The following is a 24704-nucleotide window of genomic DNA, read 5'->3' on the forward strand; positions in this document are numbered from 1 at the left end:
TGAACAAAATCATTGATGAATAATTGAAGTTGTTAACATGTTCGTGAACCGAATTACAGTTCATCAAGCAGATTATTTGATTTAATCAAACTGTGATTCAATCATGTTAAACACGAAGCATATCATTACGCATTTATAACGTAGATGAGAGGAGGTTTCATAACATGCATTGCTTTGTTCCCTTCGTTTTATTGTCTAAGCGAGAGAATTGAAATTATTTCATTAATTATTTACCTATTTACCATGCCAACGATTCAATGTCTGGATAATTATTAGTTCAAAATCCAAAACATATATTAAACCATTACACCCTCGATGCCTACATTTTTCATATCTATTTTTAACATCTGACAATAGTAACGAACCATTGTTAATATATTCCAACTTTTTTAAACAATAATTTAATCAGTCAACCAACGTGTTTCCTCCCTCGTTTTTCGATTCCACTCAGCTATTGTCAGAATTGAATATTTCACTTTCAGATGACGAATTTTCTCTTAAATGGATGGATATTTGCATTGCATCGATATTAGATCAGATGTGAAACAAAATTAAACTTTTTGTCGGATTTATAGGACCAAGGGAAAATCTTTTTAGCCCCGTACGAAGTACGAAGGGGCTTATAGGATTACGATGCCGTGTGTAATTGATGGAATTCGAAGCAGACGGTAAAGGCAAAGTGTTTGCCTATGTTCATAGATAACGAATCCGCAATAAAAATATTGTCCGTCCGTTCGTCCGTCTGTCCGTCCGTCTGTCACGTCGATATCTTGAGTAAATCAAATCCGATTTCAAAAATTTTTTTTCCCTGAAATATAGTCGAAATAGTGAGGCTAAGTTCGAAGATGGGCAATTTTGGGTCGACCCCTCCCGAGCTGGGGCCCCATAACTGATTTAACGTTTTCCGAAGATATCTGCGGCCATTCAAAGGCTAAACATGTAAGTGATACGTCAAATAAAAGGTTTTTACAATACCGATCGACAAAAAAAAAGTTTATGAAAATTGGATGACCGACTCGTGAGTTAGACCCCTTGGTGTGAACTAGGTACATGGCGGCAAGCCGTTTTTGCATGTAGGTTGTCCAAATTTGAACGTATTTAGATGGATTTTGCTTTATTAGATAGGTATTGACCGTACCAATCAGGGAAAAAAAAGTTTATGAAATTCGATTCACCGGAGCGTGAGCTAGGTCTCTTGGAGTGAGCTTATATGTGGCTACTCGGCCGTACAGTGAAGGTGGTGTTTTTTGTTAATATCTCGAGTAAACTTTGACCGAATTTCAATTTTTTTTGTTTGAAAGGTACTAACGAATGTAAAGCAGCCGTACTACTTTCCACCTCCTAACAAAATGGCCGTCGGCCGCCATTTTGGATTTTTGTAAAATCAATATAAATCGGTGAAAATGATTCTTACTTAATTTTAGGTCAATTCGAAATTTGTGTTACATTTGAAAGGAACGTCGTACGGGGCTTCGTAATTGCGCTATGCGCAATTTTTAAGACGTACACATTTCATAAGAATTTTACTTTACCGACGTTTACGGGCGCAGTAGGCTTACGGTAAGAGTAGGGCGACGGACGAACTAGGGTCACGTACGCAATAGATGTACGGGTTTGTACGGGGCTCAGTCGCAGCAAACGCTCCGACTGTTCTGACGGCTCGTTTTTCTTTAGCTCTTTTTTGGCTCTTAGAAAAATTTTCTCCGAAGAGGTCGCGAAAATCGTTTTTTATCAATTACTCCAACATGCGAAATGTGAATAATGTCAAATTGTTTATGAAGGTTGATGAGGGGAATATTGTTGACCAACAAACGCCGAAGTTCAGCACATCCAGCTGCCGCAACAAGTGAAAAACCTCTAAAAAACTGAAATTTTGGAAGGGCTCTGGTAGACTGGGAAAACAAGTAGCAGGAAGCTCTAATCTGGAGTTTTGTAGCTTACTTCAGGCCCTATCTATTGATACCCCACACGACCATAGCCACCGCCACAGATAGAAATGAAGTTGATTTTTCCAACCCACCAAATTTTGGAAAATCGTCGAACTTTGACGATACCCAAATATCGTTTTTTCGAGTTTCGAGAGTTTCGATTTCTAGAACCTAGAAGTAGAAGGACTTATAAGGAATGATCTAGAGCTGGGAACTGTTCAAATCGTTTTTTTACCATGTAGTACTGATACCGCATTTTTGTGCACATTTTTGTCCAATTGCACACAACTTGTTATCCATTTTTTAGAGTCTGATATAAATCTCATGATAGGCAGAAGTTGACAACTGTGATAAGGTTTGCGGTCGCCAAAGCTGCACATAAAACAATATTGAAAAGCAGTGGACAGTGTGTTTTTTTGTATCATTTAATTTATTTAATTTTTATGAATCATTTATAATGTAAGAAAAACTTTCCGATTAATAAATTAATAAAAATTAAATGGATGGCAGACGATTAAAGATTTGTAACATATAAATATTTATAAATTAACAACAACAACAGAAAAAAGAAAAGAAAAAAAAAACTACTTTTGATCAAATATATGTTCGATATAATGCAGTTGTAGCAATGATAATATAATATTACAATGACAATAATCATAATATTTCTAAAATGTAAATAATTAAATTAAAAAAAAAAAACATTAATAAAAAAGACTGTAAATCGTTTCAATTACGAACCTAGCAAATGGTTTGAGTTGATGACAATAATTTCGAATAAATAAAAATAAAAAATTGAAAAACAAATGTTTGGTATTACAAACGATGATGGATAAAGTTTTTCAATTTTACTTTTTTTGTTGGTTTTCTTTTCATTTAATTTTAGTAACAATTTAAATTTATTTTAAATTATCTAAAAGCATTTAAAGTAAATCGTCTCTTAACATACTACATAACTTATTGTAATCTTAAGACATAATTTCCATGAAGCCTTACAAATCGAAGACTGGATAGTGAGTCATATTTTCTATAAACTTTGTCCTTCTTTTTTTTTTCTCGGTAATATCAACTCATTCCCGGTGTTCGTCTATTTGATATGATGAAAAAATAGTGGCAGCATAATAAATCATCAAAATGTGAGTGGTGTGGAAAGAGCTAGAAATTTATTTCTTAATGAACAATTTTATAAGACGCCAGTCATCAATGAATGATAGTGATGTGGAGTCAAAGGATGTTTTTTATCATCTGTCATCGGTTATAGACAGCGACGACAAAATAATCGATGAAGTATGGTTTTAACATTATATTATATACCAGAACGTAAGTTAAAACTAACGAAGATTTTCTATGGCAAAATTACAAAATCTTTTAACCTGTCATATACGGCTTTTCATCTGTTATCGACAACGATGAGAAAAATAATGACAAGCTCTAGGTAATATGGTCCTTCATATAATAAAATGCATGTTAAAAAAATTGAAGTACAAGATTTGAAATCAATCGATTAAAAATACATCGATCGATGGAAGTAATAGACCCGATAATAATACTGGTCATATGCTTGCCGTCTATAACATGTTAAACAATTGAAGTAAAAGATTTCAATCTAATACGTTTTACCGTTTTTAAGAGGGTGAATTACTAAAAACTTTATGCAAAAATCTGTCAATTGAATTATTGAATAATCATTGAATCTCATCGTCTTCCATTTTTTTAACACCAGTGCAACTCTTGGGTGTTAAATTGGTGATATAGTCCAAGTGAGTCGAGGTATTTTCTTGAAGTAGATCTGTGGCAAACATCCCAGCATTAATATGGATGCGATTCGATCCTACTCCTGGTCCAAATAGTCAGAGATGTCATTCGCAAGGATTTTAATTATCGAAGCAAGACAGTAATTGGTCGTAGTTAGTCAGTAAAGCTTAACCGAATATTACAGCTAACTAAAGGACAGGGTTTATTTTAGAGAATTTTAGTTCTGAAAAACTGAGAAAATTCTAAAAACAAATCCCAAACAAAATTTCAGAATTTATTTAGAATTAAAATTTTCTAAAATAAGTTCTGAAAGAAAGACGTAAATAATGCTTCGACATCGACACAAAAGTTGAATTTATTGCATTCGATGCGAATAATCAAAATATTTTTATGAGTCAATTGAGGATACTGTTTACGAAGAGCTAGAGTCAAGTATTTTGGGCGACGTACCAGAAGAGAAATTATGACAAGAAGTAATAGTACATTACGTCCTAGGTTCCAAATTTTTATTTTGACGAGTGGGGAAGTTATGGCCTGACCCGAAGGGAAGGGCTGTAAAATAAAAATGGTCGATAAATGCGCAAAATGTACTCACAAAATTGCATTTACCGACCAGAAGCACGTAAAATGTATTACTTTGGTACTTAAAATACTTTTTGCAACTAAATGACGGAAATCAACTCTTTCTAGCGTAGTAGTCGATAGCATAAGAGTCCACTTTTTTTAACAATGCGACAGATGTGCGAGAAAAGAGTTTGTCGTCCGACAGGTGTGCGAGAAATTTTTTTTCTCGCACTGTTTTTGTGAACATTGATCAATGGAACAAGGCAATAAGAGTAGTCGACAAGTCAGTTTCAATATTCATTCATTTAATGAAATTCCAGTATTGCATTATAATCTTGATTATAATATCTCGAATATTACAAAATTAACAGGCGAAAGTTAAGTAAATGATCCTTAAAAAGGCTTGCCGTGAAACGTACGATAAAAATTGAATGTACAATTGTTGAATTCAGATTTTGTAAAATTTGGAAGGACAGGCATCCGAAGAATCTGCACCAGCAGATGCGCCCTCAATTATTGTAATTGATTGTGACATTGTACGGCTGGTATTGCCGGTCGTATCGGAATCGGATGCAGTTCCGATCATCCGAATTTGTTTTGAAGCGAAACTAGCACCATGTGCATCCTCTCGATCAATATTTTCGATGAGCGCAGCAGAAATACCGTCACTTAAACCGGTGATGTTGAGATTAATTTCTTTGGGAGCTGAATCACCCAAATTAGCGACAACGTCATGAGAAGTGGTACTTGTAGATGGAAAAACGGTGTTGCTTGCAGATGGAATAGCGGTGGTGCTTGTAGATGGAAAAACGGTGTTGCTTGCAGATGGAATAGCGGTGGTGCTTGTAGATGGAATAGCGGTGTTGCTTGTAGATGGAATAGCGGTGTTGCTTGTAGATGGAATAGCACTCATCGCATTGCTCGACGAAGAACGTTGAAAAGGTACACCTCCGAAAATTTGTGCAGAAATTTTGCGTTTGCTTGTTGCAGATGACTGCACATATCCGGCTGCAACTTTGTCCGATCGCCAACCAAACTGTCGTTTAATGACATAAAGATCCGCACCAGCATCAGCCAACAATGTAGCTGAACTCCGTCGAAAACAATGTCCTGTGTACAAAGCTGGTGCATCCAAACCGCAAAACGTAGCAATTCGTTTGGGTATCGCCCCAACGGTATTGATGCCAACTGCCTGAGTTGTACACTGCCCATTCCGGTAACACACAAAGAATCGATCATGAGGCGTATGTGACTTTCGTAACAACATGTATTTTCGCACGATGCCCAATAAATTGTATCTCAAACCGCCTTCTGTGATAGCGAAATCTCTTGGATCGTAGTTTTTTGTGTCCCCGATGTAAACATGCAAGTAGTCACCGCGATCAACAACATCTTTCACCGACATTTTTGCCGATTCAGCCCGACGACATCCTCCACCGATACCGATAATTAATGCCGCCTGTGATATAAACACCAATAAGCTGTCGTTCATTAATCGAAAAACATTAAAATTTTACCTTCATCATTAAAAATTTATCGTCATCTGCCTCCATGATGAACTTGTTGAAATCGTCGCCCGTCAAAATGCTCGATTTTTTCGCAACATGGCCGACACCGTTTCGTTTCAGAAATGCAATGAGTCCATGAAATTTGCTGATATCGACGCGTCGTTCCTTGTATATCATGCATTTCAGATTCGAATACTCGCTCCAAACAGTTGAAGACTTCATAATCTTCGATTTTTCGTTGAAATAACACAACATCACGTTTTCTGAAATGACTTTCACTCTTTTTTCTTCACACCAACCACAAAACTTTTTGTACACCTTTTCATAATTCAATTTGGATTTTTTCGGCAAAGTTTTTTCAATAGCCTCTGCGGCCGACCGCTCAATATCTGAGCATTCCGATTCATCGCTGAATGCAATATCTGCATCAATTATTATCTGATTATTTTCGCTGTTGCTGTCCGCCATGACTCACACCTCGCGTCGTTTGATTTACACTGAAATAAAACGACGTTGTCGCAGCTACAACGCCGTCAGCATAAAATAAAGGATTGCTGCGATCGGAATAGTGTAAAATGATTATATCACATTATGGTCGAGTTGTGGTTCAAGTGAAAATTATTATAAAACGACAAAATGTTCCAAATAAATTAATCATTTCGCTTAGAAAGAGTTGATTTCCGTCATCTGTTGCAAAAAACGTTGTTCCTAACACGGTAGATATGCCGGTATTTTCTCGCACACGATGTCTTCTCGACCTCGGCTTCGCCTCGGGTCGAGAATCGACATCTAGTGCGAGAAAATACCTTCATATCTACCTTGTTAGGAAAATAACTATTCCTTCAATTTAAAATAAATATTAAGGCAGGTTGGTGAAATTAAAGGCTATGACAAGAATTTTCTTTAAAAACAATAGTTCTGGGCCCAGTCCATAAACAAAATTGAGATTGTGTTTAACATCAAAATTAACTTTGTTTTCTTTTAAACACATTCCACGTACATTCACTAATGTGCCTTAGACTTTGAAGCACTAAATTTGGTATTTTTTCACCTAAAAATCTAGTACTTCAAGAGCCAATATACATTTTTAGCTAAAGCAAACAGACAAAGGAATCGAATCAGGAAAGCGTTTCAATGATACAATTTTCTTGGTTGTAGAGTAATACTTTGAATGGTTGCGAATATCAATATGGTGGTACCGAACGAACGAATTTATCATTTCTAAATGAAACGGGTTACGACGAGATTTTGAACAGTAAAAGCGGAAATTTTCGTTCATAAAATTGTTTTTTAAAATAGAAACTGAACTAGTGTCCTGCACTCATCGATTTGAGTATATTTTTTGTGTGTGCCATTTGTTGATTGCGAATATATGCAAAGTATAAAATTTTCAAATAAACTATCATTTTGAAGAGTATTTAACATCATTAGAGAATTTTATTATTAATAAAAAAATTTGCTAAAATTTCTTTTATAGTTTTTCTTTTGGTATCATATTATAGAGAGTGTAAAAATAGTTTCACTAATTTGGTACAATTAATAATTTAGAATCCCTTTGATTTTAGCTAAGCAATTTGATATATATTCATTTATTTTATTTTTTTGGTTTGTCTATCAATTTTTTCTTCTTCTTAATCTCAATTGTTTTTTTTAGCCTTCCAACTAAATCTTTCGTTTAAATATTCTTAATTTATAAAAAAAATTAATTTCCAATTTCTCTAAAAATGTCTAAGCTAACGATATATTTTTATATAAGATATTTGTTACATATTTTCATTTTCTTCTCCTGTTCATCTCCTTTTTATTTCCATTTTTAATTTAAATTTTAAAATACAAAACGATTTTCTTTTCAAACAAAATTTTCTTTTGGAATTGTTCACATTAAATATTATAGCGAAATTAAAATGTATTTGTTCATCATCTAAATTAAAAAAGACTTTCGTTTTACCCAAAAAATAAATAAATTACAAAAATTTCTCAACGTGTCTTTTTCAGATAAATTCAAAGAAAAACGTTCAATGAAACTAATTTATCGATTGCCTCATCATCATCCAACATCAGATCAGAGTGATGGGTGATTTTTTTATTATTATTTTTATTAACAAATCAATCTGCTACATTGGATCATGTGCTTCCGTGTGATCAACAGCAAAATTCAATTTTGTTTACATATTTAAACGTATAAATATGGTCTTCGTTGGTGTACCTAAAAATGTAGTTTGAGTAAACTGAATAAAAACGATTTACCAGGTGTTTGTGTGTTGACGTCGGCTCAGTGCCTTTTTTAGCCCCGTACGAAGTACTGGGGGCTTATAAGATTAATATGCCGTTTGTAACACGTCGAATTGGAAGCAGACAGTAAGGGCAAAGCATTTGCTTATGTTCATAGATGACGAATCCGCAATAAAAAAAATGTCCGTCCGTCCGTCCGTCTGTGACCCATCTAGCTTGAGTAAATCACAACCTTTTTTCAAAATTCTTTTTTTCCCCGATTGGTATCGACAAAAGTAAGGTCACGTTCGAAAATGGGCATGGTAGGGTCGGCCCTTCCAGAGCTAGGGCCCTATAGGTGTTTTTCAGTCTTTCGACGATATCTACCGAAATACGCACGCAATAGCTGCTTGTGATATAACAAATGAAAGGTATTGACGAGTAGAACAAAGTTGCTGAACATTGTTTTTGGGTAAGATGCAACACGGGCTTGTTGGGAGGGCTCAAAGGTCGTTACTCGGCCCTAAGTGTTTTTTGCACATAAATCGAGTAAATCTCATCCGATTTTGCTAGATTTAGTTTTTTATGGAAGGTAAATGAATACCGAAAAGAACGTGTCGAAAAAAGTTTCAAATTTGGGCCCTTGGACTTAGGCCGCTACTCGGCCCTAAGTGTTTTTTGCACATAAATCGAGTAAATCTCATTCGATTTTGCCAGTTTTTGTTTTATTTGAGAGATAATTGAATGCCGAATAGAATGATGGCAAAAAAGTTTCAAATTAAGCCCTTGGACTAAGGCCGCTACTCGGCCCTAAGTGTTTTTTTGCACATCAATCGAGTAAATCTCATCCGATTTTGCTAGTTTTTGTTTCATTTGAGAGATAATTGAATGCCGAATAGAATGGTGGCAAAAAAAGTTTCAAATTTGGGCCCTTCGACTAAGGCCGCTACTAGGCCCTAAGTGTTTTTTGCACATAAATCGAGTAAATCTCATCCGATTTTGCTAGATTTAGTTTCATTTGAGAGATAATTGAATACCCAATGGAAAGTTGGCAAAAAACTAATGTCGTGAATTGTTGGTTTTATTTGACAGGTACTTCGTACGGGCTTTCGTAATTGCGCTGTGCGCAATTTTAAAAATGAACACTTTCCGTAAATTTGACCATGCCCAACTTGACTTGCATTTTGGTAACAGACGCATTAGAGGGTTGTGGACGTATTAGGGTTTCGGGCGTATTACGGCTACGGACGTATTATGGTTACGGACGAAATAGGATTACGGGTCGTACGGGGCTAAGTCGCAGCAAACGCTCCGACTGTTCTGATGCCTTGTTTTTCAGAGAAACGAGAGCTTGGAGCTTTCAATATCTCCGGAAAATGTGTAATGAAAGTTTGAAAGCTTCGAGCGTTTGAAATATGTCGTTTTGATTTACCACATCATTTATAAATTACGTTTTGTCAGTGCTGTCATCAAAATTAAAACTCGAGAAATATTCACTAAACTTTAGGATGTATATTGGGGGTATAAAACATACTGCTAACTTCGCACAGCTTGTATTTCTCGAGTTTTTCAAGATTTATGTTTGATGACAGCACTGAAAACCCGTTACGTAGAGATCCCAGTGGGAAAGGAAATCTGAAGAATTTAGATGTCGAAAAGATGGGAAAAAATGTGTTCGAAATTCTGCATACAATTGGAGAATTGGTAATTGGTCCTTTAGAGAATATTTGATGCTAAAATCGAACTCTTCTCGAGCTCTGTTATCAAACGAAGATACGGCGTGACAGACTCTAGTGTCAAATTTCAATTCGGTTTCATTCAAACGCCTATCAAGCAAGACTCCTCTGATAGGCTGAAGCCGTAATTAGAATACTTTCCAGCCTCTTTCTCTTCCTTTAGTCAAATATTAAGATCCTTAAGTCGTTAACTTAGGATAATTACAGATCAAAAGGTCAAATAAAACTAATTTGCTAGTTTTGATGGTCCATACCATTAGAACATCTGCAATTATTGCGTTTCACTGACAAAAAAGAGTTTGGAGTCTGGAATCAAAGTTACCCGCTACCCTTACGAATGATATTTTAAAGTCGTTTCAGAACTACTCACCAGGAGGTGAAATACTTGAAGAGTACAGTTGGCAGAGGTTAACTAAATGTACGATAGACTGCGAGTGCATCGTTTTTAACACGTTGACGGTTATTGCGACTTGTCAACTTTAGGCACACCGGACACCTTCCGGTGTGCCTACAGTGCCTGCTCGATCATTATCCCCAACGTGTTAAAAGTTTCTAAAATAATTTTTGAAATTTCGGAATCTAACCTGCTACGTCTGTTATCGACAACGACAGCAAGAATAAACGACAAGCTCCGATTAATTAGGTCTTATATAGCAAAAAGCATGTTCAAAACAAATGAAGTAAAAGATTTCTGAAATCAATTTCTGAAAATCTTCGATCAAATGAAGTAATAGATCAGATAGTAAAACTGTTAATATGCTTGCCGTCTGTGACTAATTAAGGTATAGTGAGAATGGTATGCCAATTTTCTGTCATCTAATTACCTCCCACCACAAACATTATTAAACAAATGAACCTAGTGGCTCAGATAGGTAATTAATAATTTTTTTTTCCGATGAGTACTTACCATTTGCCGTAGCCACGTACATTATCCACTTAAAATACGCAAACACAAACGAAGATGTGAATAAATGATAGATTTGCATTTGAAATTGACGCTATGTAAGCATTTTGAAAAACATGAGGGCCAATGCTATGTTGATCAGTAGCACCAGCATAACCAATTGCTGGCGCGAGAACCAGTCCTTAAAAATGAAAATTCCATGTTAATGTCAATTGATTCGGGGTTAAGATATATAGAAGTTGATGACAAATATTGGTATATACTACGTACACACTAAGATGTGGTTAGGTTGATTTTTCATCATATTTTTTTTTTCGCCATATCATTAAGGCACAAATGATATAACATTTATCGCTTATGGTGATTCAAATTGTATATTATATAGCACTACGTATAATAGTGTACTGTTGGTATATTATGTAAACCGAGATTATCAACATCGAACGAAACTTACACAAAATACATGTAAATATATGGCATGCAATGACTCTATACAATATGATGGAAAAAATACATTTTTTTTGTTGATCTTTTTATTAAGTTTTATATGTACAACGCAACATAGTCTCAGTCACTGTTATTAACATAAAAGGAAAATGTACATTTTCTAGATTATACTTCTACTGGCATGCTTTCTTTTTTCATTTTATCGTTTAACTGCTCATTATCACGATAATCGAAAGCGAAAAAAAAATTGATTAAATTTGACATTGTGTGTCACAGACTCTAAATAACTTCAGAAAGATTTGTTCCGTTTCGCATTTGTATGCGGACTGCGAATGAAAATGTAATGCACGTTCCGCTTTAATTTTCGTTATTTCCCGTGAAAAGCTTAGATGGAAGGAATTCTCAGAAGATTTACCGATACCATGAAATCGGATAGTAATCCCAAGACTGTTGTAGCGATTCCTTTTCACATCGTATGGATTTCGGGTTTGCGAATAAATTAGATTTCAACGACAATCGACAATAACTACAAAAAATGGTGATGAGTGCAGGTACTGTGTAGACTCATAGTATGTTAAAACGAATGAAGTAAAAGATTTTGTACAAAAATTAGCAAGACATTTTAAATGCAGCTGGATCCACCTATGTCATCTTTAATCAAATGAAGTAATAGATTCGATAACTGTCTTAATGGATTGTGATCGAAAAGATCTGCGTCGCATGTGGCAAATAAAGTTTGTTAGAAGTGTGTTCCTCAATAGCTGCCACTGCGAAGCAAATTTTTCCGTAAAATTTTTATTGAAAAGTTTTGCAGTCAAAATTTTGATTATCAAAATTTTTTGCGTACTATCGCAGAATGCGTCAACAACAGCGACAGTGTTTGCCTTCTGTAAATGAATAAGACTTCCATTCATTCATATTTTATACTACACAGCCAGTTTAAGTAAACGTACAATTAGGATTTACTAAAATGCGTTCACTGTACCGACGAACAACGAACAGAAAACAACAATAAAAAATATGATGGCTAATCCTTCGACGATAATGATGAGCATTTTCTTCAAATGCCCTCAATTAAAAGCTACAGGTTTGGGGTCATCTATAAATCTCGGCATCTCATAAACTTCCCAGTCGTTTCTATAGACATTCTGGAATTGTAGTTACCGAAGTGTCTTGTTGCAGTTACTTTTTAAATGACGAAAATTTGGATGAGATTTACAGAATACCCCTTTATCGGTACTAAAACATCATTCCATTATGTAGAATTGGTCGCAGTTTTTTTCGTTGTAGCACAAAACATATCCCTCTAGTTAGTATTATAATTATACTCGGTCGCACAACATCAAAAAGCACATTTATTATGTCAAATGGGTTAACGTGTTGAATATCATTCGACAATTATTATAATTATAGTAATGAAATTACATCAATATTAATTTGCACCTAACTAACATACCTATATGTCTCGCTGTTTTGTGTTAGCGGGAAAAGGGTAAAAAATTACAAAAGTTAACAAAATCCAGATATTAATTCAAATTTGCACAAAAATCACAATTAAAATGCGTGTCTACCGTTCCAAAGCCAAATTGGTAATTCAATATTTTTTTGTGTCGTTCTATCAGGGGATTAACGAATTGTCTGAGACCGACCCTTTGCTGTTACTTAGTTGAGTCTGTTAAGTAATTTGGTTGTAAAAGCCGACGGAGTGCTAGCTTGAGTTTTGAGCAGGATTTGAGTGAATTTATTTTTGTGGATCAGGGTGTACTTTTAGGGATTTAATTCTCAAGAATTCTTTGAAATTCCTCAAAATTCTCTAAAAGAAAATTCTAAAATATTGATTAAGAAATTGTAAGGAATTTTGTAAGAATTTTTAGGAATTCATTCATATGGAATTATTAAGAACAGAATTACTAAAAGTAGGCCTTGTGTTGTTGCAAGGTTTTGAGTTCCATGGGGTCGAAAGTGATTTATTACGTGTTGCATGCGTCGAAAACCGTACTTTTCATAATTCATACAATTCTTTCGAAGCCATCAGCATGTAATAGTATTTTACATGACTAGGGATAAAAAGATGAAAAGTAGAGTTTTCGTGTGAATTTTGTTGATCCGAGGCAAAGCCGAGGTCATAAAACACACGAAAACGAGACTTTTCAACTTTTATCACGAGTTATGTAATGGATTTTATCTGTCTAGAACGATAATCTCGAGCTTATCTCTCTAGGGAGTTTTTGTTTATCTCGATATATCTGTTCTCGACAGATAAAATATGATATGCACCTATTGCCAGACTGTTATTTTGACGTATAGGCATTATGGCCCTCGCCTTCGGCTAGGGCAATAATGTTCCTACACGTCAAAATACCAATCTTGGCAACAGATGCATAATATATATTACATGCTGATGGCGTCGAAAGAAGTGCTTAAAACATGAAAAGTACGGTTTTCGACGCATGTAGCATGTAAAATCCATTACAGAACTCGGGATAAGAATGGAAAATATTGTTTTCGTGTGTGCATTGACCTCAGCTACCCGTCGGATCAACAAAATTCACATGAAAAATCTACATTTCATCTTTTTATCCCTAGTCATTTAGAACACTATTTAGAACATAAAAATATGAAATGCAGATTTTTTTTTGTGTATTTTCTTGATCCAAGGCGAAGCCGAGGTCAAAAAACACAAGAAAACTAGACTTTTCATTTTTATTCCGAGTTAATAAATTTTATTATTTGCTTTTGAGCTTAAAGTCAATTTACTTTACATGCTTTTGTTTTCCCTAGGGTCGAAAGTGGCTTATTAGACACCTAGGGAAAACAAGAAATTTGGTTTAGGTTTCAAAAGCATGTAAAATCCATTACATAACTCGCGATAAAAGTTGAAAAGTCTCGTTTTCGTGTGTTTTATGACCTCGGCTCCGCCTCGGATCAACAAAATTCACACTAAAACTTTGCTTTTCAACTTTTTATCCCTTGTTATGTAAATAACTATTATTGCCTGCCCCATGCGAAAATTGACTATTACACGGCTATTTACCCCCTGCGAAAGTGATCCATTACACTAGGGATATTTGGGGTTTATTTCAAGTTGACAGTTCTTTCAAGTAAAATTTGCCTTGCTTTTATTTTATCTTTTTTGTTGAGTGAATCGATCGATCGAAAAAGAATGTAAGAAATGTCGCTAAAATAAAATTTTTGATAAAAATTTTGATCGACGAACACAGTTATTTCAGAAACACTTGTTACGCAAGTAATCTGGTTACAACATACTTTTAGAAGAATTCGCAACACAGAATTGTCGGCCATATTTATTGTAACAATAATTTCTATGTTCCGAAGTAACACTTTATGGCCACACATTTCGTTGTATTTTTCACTTGTAACACTAAATGCTTTTGCTTTTAGTACAAACACTACACTTTCTTGCACATTTTTTTGAAAACATTAAAAAGGACTAACAAAATAATTGCACAAACAATGCGTCTTCATCGATACTAACTGCGAAAAACTATTCAATGTCAACATGTCACCAACGCAATTGTAACTACTGTTGCGACAATACTAATGTAACATGAGTGCTGTTTTCGGGATCAATTTTTTAGGAGACGTGTAGCGTGTGAGCCGGTTTCGTCAGTACACTAGATTTGTTTGTAAACGTTTTACCGCAAGAACAGATTTATTCTTGTTTTGTTGGTTTTGGTTTATTGAGATACTGAATTTCTGCAGAACAGCCGTGTAATAATCAATTTTCGCATGAGCAGGCAATAAACCAGAATACGTTGGATGCTGCGACGTAATTCATTGCTCTCGGACACAATTTTGTAGAACTCGCAAACTCACTCGTGTTTTTGAGCATTAAGCTTCGGTAACTGTTTTCTCGACAAGTGTAGTTGCATACCTCACCTTCGACTCGTATATGCAAACTCTACACTTGCCTCGAAAACAGTTACCGAAGCTTGTTGCTCAAAAACTTACTCGTGAGTTTGTTCGTATCACAAAATTGTGTCCTTGTGTAATGAATTACTTTCGCAGCATCCAACGTAATCTACTATTTCATCCACATGGTTGCAATAAGCCACTTTCAACCCTAGGGAAAACAAAAGTGTGGCAATGCCTATTACATCACATGAGTGAATTGAAAGTAGTGCATGTAACATAAAAAGTGCGATGTTCGTGGGATTGTTGACCTCGACTTTGCCTCGGATAAACACAAATGCACATTGGGACTTTTCAATTTTTAATTCCTTGTTATGTAAAATGACTAATGTCCTGCGACCACAGTTTGGTGATTTCTCCTTTAACTCCATCGAGTGTTTTGTCGAAGTTGCGAAATACCGACCCAATGTATGAAACTCATAAAATATATCTCATGTACACCGAGTCCAATTGATAATCTGTGTACAGTCAGTCGTGGTCGCCGAAAAAAAAAAACTGAAAAAATTTATTGATGTGGAAGACTAATAAATTAGTTAACCCGTTGGATGGTTAGTAAATCAAATCTGTAAACTATCCGACTGTAGTGTTTTTTAAAGCTTAGAGCTTAAAAGCTTCAGAATAGTATCAATAACACCGATGCAACTTTCATAACTGTTCATGTACAACGTACACTGATAAAAAAATTTCGTCAACATACATCCAGTATGTATGAAATGGCTGGCAGACAGCTTCATTTCTGCCTTACTTCGGATATGTATATTCCAACGTCTGGCAAGTATATCGTACATGTTCGACGTACAAACATACGAGTGACAAGAATAGTCACGAGCAGTACGTAAGACTATACGTCGGACATGTACGATATACATGTCAGACGTTGGATATACATGTCAGACGTTGGAATATACATATACGACGTAAGGCAGAAATGAAGCTGTCTGCCAGCCATTTCATACATACTGGACGTAAATTTTTTTATCAGTGTAGTAATCACACTATAGTTGACCTACTAACAGAACTAACAAATCGTAAACAAAATGATGAAAAATATTGTATCTATAGAGCCAATCCCACTCGTCTCGTCACATATTGCTCAACAAAACAAATATTGTGCAAGTATACATCGGAAAATATAATTCTCAACAGACTGTACTAGCTGTGTACGATACGATACACACGTCCTTTATACCAACAATTTTCTGGGTTGTCATGCATAAAAAATTTTAAGGTCATGTCACAAGTCTATTCGCTTGACGTTAATCCCTGCGAGGGTATTATATACCATTAAAATACACGATTACATCTACCACTGGTAATATATATCAAGAAAGAAAGAACAAAAAAAAAACGGTGGACTTTAATTGTAGTATTAAATTCTATTTTATGGTTGCTTTTCATGCAAATATTTAATGCATTTTATGGAATCAAACGTTTTCTCTGTTGTCTAAAGTGGGGTTTCGTTTCAACGGACGCAAACTTGTTGTGTTATTTAATTATAAAACACAACCGATATGTAAACATTGTGTTAATATAAGCGCTATCTCATTACCAACGATCACACAAAGTTTTTTTTTTTTTATTTAATGCATAGAATGTGACTTTGGGGACAATTTTATGAAGGGAAAAAATGCGCATCCATAAATCATTTTTGCATAATTGGTTTTTGACGAAAGCGAATTTTCATATCGATTTTCAACGAAATGTTTAGAAAATTAATCAATATTAATGTCTCACATCTTTAAAAATTGAAGAAAAGAAAAATTCTGGAAAAATAAAATAAAAAATGAAAAACAAAAATTACCTTCACTGGTGGACTGACTAAATATAATAATGGATTTGCTTTCAATCTTTCGGAATTTTCAATTTGTCGACGAACTTCTTCACGTCTGGCTGAGCCTAATGCGGACACTTCTTCCCGGCTCATTGGATCGGTTGCTTTCGGGAGTTCTTGAACATGTGGAAGTGATTTTTTGCGAGAAAGTGGTATTGCAATAGGAACACTCTAAAACAATAATAAGAGAAAAAAGAAAAAGAAAAATCAAAAAGGAACAACTCAGTTTCAGTTCATTTAAGAGTGGAAGTGGACGCTTAAGATAACTATTTCATTGATAATAATATATGCACCTCAGCCGGCGGAGCTATGATCCAACTTTCAGAAGCACGCCGTGCCAGCAGTGCTGGAGAATACATAAGATCTTCTTCTTCCTCATCTTCCTCCTGATACCAATGCATTTTAAAGTTTAACTACCGAACTAATTATGATGATATGTGGTGTTATTCCCGCCACAATGCTGAGATGGCATAAATATTGTGATTAATGTCCTTTTTGCGAGATTTAACTCTTTTTCAATTCAACAATTTATTTTGAAGAGAATCGTCAGTTCAGTGGAACTACTTTCATATCAAATTTAAGATTAGTACCGGAAATTCAGAAAAACATCTGCTAGCGTCATCAACAACAAGACTAAGCGATAACCTCCAATTCATGTGGTCTTATATAGTAAAAGGTATGCTAAAACAAATGAAGTTAAAGAATTCGTATCAAACACTAGTGATTCTTCGAACAAAAGAAGTAACAGATTCAATGAATGATTGTCATACAAGCAATGACTATTTTTGGGAAAACATTTTCCAATATTTTCTTTAGTTTTTCCACATTTTACAAGATTTTCCTGTATTTTCAAAAAATGAAAATTTTGGGAAATTTGTAAATCCGAGAAAATGTGGAAAATTTAGGGTGAAAATGGGAAAATATTTTTCAAAAAATAGGTCTTGGCAATATGGTTTCCGTTTCTACAAGGTTAAAGGGAGAGAAAAGTGAAATTCGAAATGGTTTCTAATTTGGGAGTTCTTTTGGTTTGTAATTGATTCCACAAGAATTTTATTTTCTGAATTTTGGCTAGGCACACGCTCCCAACAAGAATGAAATACTAAAATCAAAAATCTAGATTGAGGGATTCTTTTGAAAAACAGCCTAACGAAATCGGACGCATTTTCCAGTGGACTTTTTTATATGTGCCTAGAAATGTGTTCGACCCTACAAGCCAAAACCACTTTCAAAAAAATTCTTCGAAGCTTGTGTGGCTGGTGAAAGGTGATCAAAGACCGAAAACTTGCACTTTTCTTACAAAAATTTCTCCAGTTACACGAGCCGTACAGGGTCGTTTGGGGTGTCATTAGAAAGGTAATATCACGTACTATTGAGTCGAATAGCGACTTATTGTGTTTAAAATTCATCGACACTGAAATTTGTGCAGTTAAAGTTTTCAACCAAAGACTTACACTGTTCTTCTCGAGGTACACAAAACGTACATGGTCCAGTAAGGTGTCATTTGACAGGTAATTTAATGTGCTTTTGGGGCAAATAGGGTCTTATGTGGTTTGGATGCATCTATGATGAAATATGTATACATAAACATTTAAAGTTTTATTTCATCGTAGATGCATCCTAACCCCATAAGACCCTATTTGGCCCAAAAACACATGCAATTACCTTTCAAATGATACCTCACACGATCATGCACGTTTTGTGTACCTCGAGAAATTTCAGTAAAAACAGTGTAAGTCTTCGGTTGAAAACTTCAACTGCACATATTTCAGTGTCAATGAATTTTAAACCCAATAAGTCCCTATTCGGCTCAATAGTACATGTGATTACCTTTTTAATGACACCCCACACGAACCTATACGGCTCGAGAGGTAATCACTGATTTACTAGCTCAGTAAATCACGGTAAATCACGGTAAATCACAGTAAATCACAGTAAATCAAGTAAATCAAAAATGAAGTTTCTACTAAATTTGAATCTATTTACTTCAATTTGTATTAGTTCATGAAATTTATCCTATATGTTTACGGCCACGATACTTCGAAATGTAATCCAGTGACAATTAAAAATTTTTCAAAAATTTTTCAAAATTTTTTGTGATTTACCGTGATTTACTTGATTTACTGATTTACTAGTGATTACCCCCTTGGTACGGCTCGTGTAACTGGAGAAATTTTTGTAAGAAAATAGCAAGTTTTCGGTTTTTGATCACCTTTCACCAGCCACACAAACTTCGAAGAATTTTTTTGAAAGTGGTTTTGGCTTCTAGGGTCGAATACCTTTCCAGGCACATATAAAAAAGTCCACTGGAAAATTCGCCCGATTTCTAGGCTGTTTTTCAAAAGAATCCCTCATTTCTATTTGTTAATTTTTTTTAGGTGGAATCATTTACAGAAAACAACAACTCTTAACACAGAAAACATATCGAATTTCACTCTTCTCTCCCTGTAAACCAGGCCTGTCAAAAAAAAACTGTTTTGATAAGTTCGGATGCAAAAAAAGAGGAACCTTCGAGGTGTCTTTACATTGAATAATACCATTCAATTACACCCTCAATGGCGGACATGGTTTGCTTTATGGATAAGTCCTGAAAAGTATCTCCTGAATTTAATTTGAATTTACTAAGAATTAACAAACCTGTCCAAGGTCCAAAAGTATATTCGAAATTTTTACAATAAAATTGCAATTGAAATTGATACAAAATTAACCTAGAAATCATCGCATCTTTCAATGGATTCCATTCATGTTTTTTTTTTAAACATAAAAACGGAAACATAAAGTTAACAAATCGGACTCTGGTACGTCGTGGCACCTAATCATTCAGATTACCAATAAAATCCTTCAACATGAATAATTGTGAATGACTAAGAGTTCCATTACGAATTCAAAAAAAAATGGGGAAAAAATGAAAACATTCGGAAAGTATCATTTTCACTCCACGTGTATACGCGACGCAACAATTTTTATCGCAATTATTATGTGTGCCTGAGAAGCAATTTAAGAAAATAAAAATCGAAAATTTTCATTCACTAGCAAAAGATCTTGGCAAAATCTTCTTTTTTTCTGCTTCACACAAAAATATGCTGATGACAAACGAGAAGATATTTTTATCCTGTGTCTTGTTTGTGATGACTACAGTGTATAGCGCATCCATTGGATTAATTTACAGTTTATAAAAATTCGAAAATTACTTGTGAATACACCGCGTAAATTTATTTTTGTTTTTCTTTTTTTAATTTATTAAGTTGAGCTTTCATCGGTTATTTTAACTTTTATGTAACAAATAACCATTCAAAGACGAACATTTACACTTAATTTCGATTATATTTAGGTTATTTATTTCCGATCTGTTGGATCCTCTTTATTATGTGAATTTTCAACCGAAAATTCCACTATCCAAATTCAAACGTTCGGGACAGAGTAAATCATTCATAATCCGACAAAAGGAACGAAAAATATAAAAACTGTTGACAACACTAAAAACAACAAAACTTTTGAAAAAAAAAAAAAATGAAAAAAGACGATCCCCGTCACAATCAAAATTTGTTACTCGTGGATGTTATGATTGAGATAAATATAATAAAACGAAATCTTAATGTGATATAAAAAAAAAATAAATAAAATTGTCTGGTGGTATTTAAACGACAGCTTAGAATGAACTAAAATCAGATATTCTGCGCGGCAGAGTTTATTTCTGAGTTGCGAGCTGAAAGTATGTTGCGCGACTTCGTCTATACAAAACATTTTTTTTTTGAAAATTTTTATTTTCCTTTTTTTTATAGTGAGTCTTTTAAGACCACCAATATATACTTCGTGTGCATACACATTTCCATTTAGAATGTATACGTATAATGGTTATGTACCAGAGATATTCTAAATATTTATTTTCGCAGATTTTCAGTTCACTTTAGTGTTGTTGCGTTCGCACTGTATATTTCGTGAGAGTATATATTATACGGTCGGGAAAGCGTTTTATTTCGAAAATTAATTTATTTTATCTCGAAGTCATTTCAAATTAGTATAGGAATTTATAATGTGACTGTGTTTGTGTTACACGGAGTTAAATGGTCGCCGTAGTAAATAAGTGGATTGAAAAGACAGGTGATTTACTGTATCGATATATGCTTTGAATAAATGAACGGATATATCAGTCTGATCTGTATCAAAACGAATTTAACGGATGTTTACAAGCATTGCAGTCTCAGATTGTACGTTGAAGAACGTTGGAAGTTCAAAGACGAACATGAAAACTTTTTAATTTACTTATCGTACTACAAAGCTTTGTAATGATAATTGAACAAAGTGAACTGATGGTACAAGTTATTAGCTTCAGCAGTAATTAATTCAACATGGTAAAATGTTCATTACGTCTAATTTTGCATATAACATGCAAGTATACCTGTAATACCCTTCCCTTAAAACAATTTGGCTCAATTAAACTAAAAACGATTTTAACAATATTGTTTCGATGATGCAGCTTAATGTAAGTGACTTCAATTCGTTGGCGATAATGATAATAATACGCTCATACGAAAGCTTTAAAAATAAAGAAGTGACGCAAATAGACTAGGGATGGGAGGCGTTCAAAATTATCGATAATATCAATCGAAAGAAATTATCGATAATTGATTAATCATATCGTTATCGATAATTTATTAATTATCGATAATTATCAAAATATCGAAATTCGATAATTATCAAAATATCGATATTTTGATATTTATCTGAAAATTCATGATAATATACCGATATATCGGAATATATCGATAAATATCGGATTTTCGGACCGAAATATCGAAATATCGAATTATCGATATCTTGATAATTATCAAAATATCAATAATTATCGATTATCGATATTTTTAGCCCCGTACGAAGTACTGGGGGCTTATAAGATTAATATGCAGTTTGTAACACGTCGAATTGGAAGCAGACAGTAAAGGCAAAGCATTTGGTTATGTTCATAGATGACGAATCCGCAATAAAAAAAATGTCCGTCCGTCCGTCCGTCCGTGACCCCTCTAGCTTGAGCAAATCACAACCTTTTTTCAAAATTCTTTTTTTCCCCGATTGGTATCGACAAAAGTAAGGTCAAGTTCGAAAATGGGCATGGTAGGGTCGGCCCTTCCAGAGCTAGGGCCCTATAGGTGTTTTTCAGTCTTTCGACGATATCTACCGAAATACGCACGCAATAGCTGCTTGTGATATATCAAATGAAAGGTATTGACGAGTAGAACAAAGTTGCTGAACATTGTTTTTGTGTAGGATGCAACGCGAGCTTGTTGGGAGGGCTCAAAGGTCGTTACTCGGCCCTAAGTGTTTTTTCCACATAAATCGAGTAAATCTCATCCGATTTTGCCAGATTTTGTTTCAATTGAGAGATAATTGAATGCCGAATAGAATGATGGCAAAAAAGTTTCAAATTTGGGCCCTTGGACTAAGGCCGCTACTCGGCCCTAAGTGTTTTTTGCACATAAATCGAGTAAATCTAATCCGATTTTGCTAGTTTTTGTTTCATTTGAGAGATAATTGAATGCCGAAAAGAACGTGTCGAAAAAAGTTTCAAATTTGGGCCCTTGGACTAAGGCCGTTACTCGGCCCTAAGTGTTTTTTGCACATAAATCGAGTAAATCTCATCCGATTTTGCTAGTTTCTGTTTCATTTGAGAGATAATTGAATGCCGAATAGAATGATGGCAAAAAAAGTTTCAAATTTGGGCCCTTGGACTAAGGCCGCTACTCGGCCCTAAGTGTTTTTTGCACATAAATCGAATAAATCTAATCCGATTTTGCTAGTTTTTGTTTCATTTGAGAGATAATTGAATGCCGAATAGAATGATGGCAAAAAAGTTTCAAATTTGGGCCCTTGGACTAAGGCCGCTACTCGGCCCTAAGTGCTTTTTGCACATAAATCGAGTAAATCTCATCCGATTTTGCTAGTTTTTGTTTCATTTGAGAGATAATTGAATGCCGAATAGAATGATGGCAAAAAAAGTTTCAAATTTGGGCCCTTGGACTAAGGCCGCTACTCGGCCCTAAGTGTTTTTTGCACATAAATCGAATAAATCTCATCCGATTTTGCTAGTTTTTGTTTCATTTGAGAGATAATTGAATGCCGAATAGAATGATGGCAAAAAAAGTTTCAAATTTGGGCCCTTGGACTAAGGCCGCTACTCGGCCCTAAGTGCTTTTTGCACATAAATCGAGTAAATCTCATCCGATTTTGCTAGTTTTTGTTTCATTTGAGAGATAATTGAATACCCAATAGAATGATGGCAAAAAAAGTTTCAAATTTGGGCCCTTGGACTAAGGCCGCTACTTGGCCCTAAGTGTTTTTTGCACATAAATCGAGTAAATCTAATCCGATTTTGCTAGTTTTTGTTTCATTTGAGAGATAATTGAATGCCGAATAGAATGATGGCAAAAAAGTTTCAAATTTGGGCCCTTGGACTAAGGCCGCTACTCGGCCCTAAGTGCTTTTTGCACATAAATCGAGTAAATCTCATCCGATTTTGCTAGTTTTTGTTTCATTTGAGAGATAATTGAATGCCGAATAGAATGATGGCAAAAAAGTTTCAAATTTGGGCCCTTGGACTAAGGCCGCTACTCGGCCCTAAGTGTTTTTTGCACATAAATCGAGTAAATCTAATCCGATTTTGCTAGTTTTTGTTTCATTTGAGAGATAATTGAATGCCGAAAAGAACGTGTCGAAAAAAGTTTCAAATTTGGGCCCTTGGACTAAGGCCGTTACTCGGCCCTAAGTGTTTTTTGCACATAAATCGAGTAAATCTCATCCGATTTTGCTAGTTTCTGTTTCATTTGAGAGATAATTGAATGCCGAATAGAATGATGGCAAAAAAAGTTTCAAATTTGGGCCCTTGGACTAAGGCCGCTACTCGGCCCTAAGTGTTTTTTGCACATAAATCGAATAAATCTAATCCGATTTTGCTAGTTTTTGTTTCATTTGAGAGATAATTGAATGCCGAATAGAATGATGGCAAAAAAGTTTCAAATTTGGGCCCTTGGACTAAGGCCGCTACTCGGCCCTAAGTGCTTTTTGCACATAAATCGAGTAAATCTCATCCGATTTTGCTAGTTTTTGTTTCATTTGAGAGATAATTGAATGCCGAATAGAATGATGGCAAAAAAAGTTTCAAATTTGGGCCCTTGGACTAAGGCCGCTACTCGGCCCTAAGTGTTTTTTGCACATAAATCGAATAAATCTCATCCGATTTTGCTAGTTTTTGTTTCATTTGAGAGATAATTGAATACCCAATAGAATGATGGCAAAAAAAGTTTCAAATTTGGGCCCTTGGACTAAGGCCGCTACTCGGCCCTAAGTGTTTTTTGCACATAAATCGAATAAATCTAATCCGATTTTGCTAGTTTTTGTTTCATTTGAGAGATAATTGAATGCCGAATAGAATGATGGCAAAAAAAGTTTCAAATTTGGGCCCTTGGACTAAGGCCGCTACTCGGCCCTAAGTGCTTTTTGCACATAAATCGAGTAAATCTCATCCGATTTTGCTAGTTTTTGTTTCATTTGAGAGATAATTGAATACCCAATAGAATGATGGCAAAAAAAGTTTCAAATTTGGGCCCTTGGACTAAGGCCGCTACTTGGCCCTAAGTGTTTTTTGCACATAAATCGAGTAAATCTAATCCGATTTTGCTAGTTTTTGTTTCATTTGAGAGATAATTGAATGCCGAATAGAATGATGGCAAAAAAGTTTCAAATTTGGGCCCTTGGACTAAGGCCGCTACTCGGCCCTAAGTGCTTTTTGCACATAAATCGAGTAAATCTCATCCGATTTTGCTAGTTTTTGTTTCATTTGAGAGATAATTGAATGCCGAATAGAATGATGGCAAAAAAAGTTTCAAATTTGGGCCC

The 24704-nt window shown here is 34.8% G+C and overlaps 2 protein-coding genes across 10 annotated transcripts in view; both read right to left on the bottom strand.

Moving 5' to 3' along the window:
• Window positions 1-2351: 2351 nt before the first annotated feature.
• Window positions 2352-24704, bottom strand: part of LOC119072829 (junctophilin-1) — a 63722-nt gene continuing 41369 nt past the window's right edge. For 3 of the 9 annotated variants that reach the window (XM_037178129.1, XM_037178130.1, XM_037178133.1), the window contains 3 exons: window positions 16788-16988; window positions 10610-10787; window positions 7851-7961 (listed from right to left, as the gene is read on the bottom strand). In XM_037178129.1, the coding sequence (XP_037034024.1) occupies window positions 10701-10787; window positions 16788-16988 (288 nt within the window). In that variant the 3' untranslated portion in view covers window positions 7851-7961; window positions 10610-10700. Of the gene's footprint in view, window positions 3084-7850; window positions 7962-10609; window positions 10788-16787; window positions 16989-17110; window positions 17499-20005; window positions 20560-24704 lie in introns of those variants that run through there. The other 6 variants (XM_037178138.1, XM_037178135.1, XM_037178137.1 and 3 more) reach the window with 6 other exon arrangements.
• Window positions 3712-6519, bottom strand: LOC119072833. Its single transcript, XM_037178141.1, has 2 exons — window positions 5765-6519; window positions 3712-5706 (listed from the first exon to the last, which is right to left on the bottom strand). The coding sequence occupies exons 1-2, from the start codon at window positions 6221-6223 to the stop codon at window positions 4696-4698; spliced, it is 1470 nt and encodes a 489-aa protein (XP_037034036.1). The 5' UTR covers window positions 6224-6519; the 3' UTR covers window positions 3712-4695.

The sequence above is a fragment of the Bradysia coprophila genome, assembly GCF_014529535.1.
Source record: "Bradysia coprophila strain Holo2 chromosome IV unlocalized genomic scaffold, BU_Bcop_v1 contig_84, whole genome shotgun sequence".
In the NCBI taxonomy this organism is placed as follows: domain Eukaryota; kingdom Metazoa; phylum Arthropoda; class Insecta; order Diptera; family Sciaridae; genus Bradysia; species Bradysia coprophila.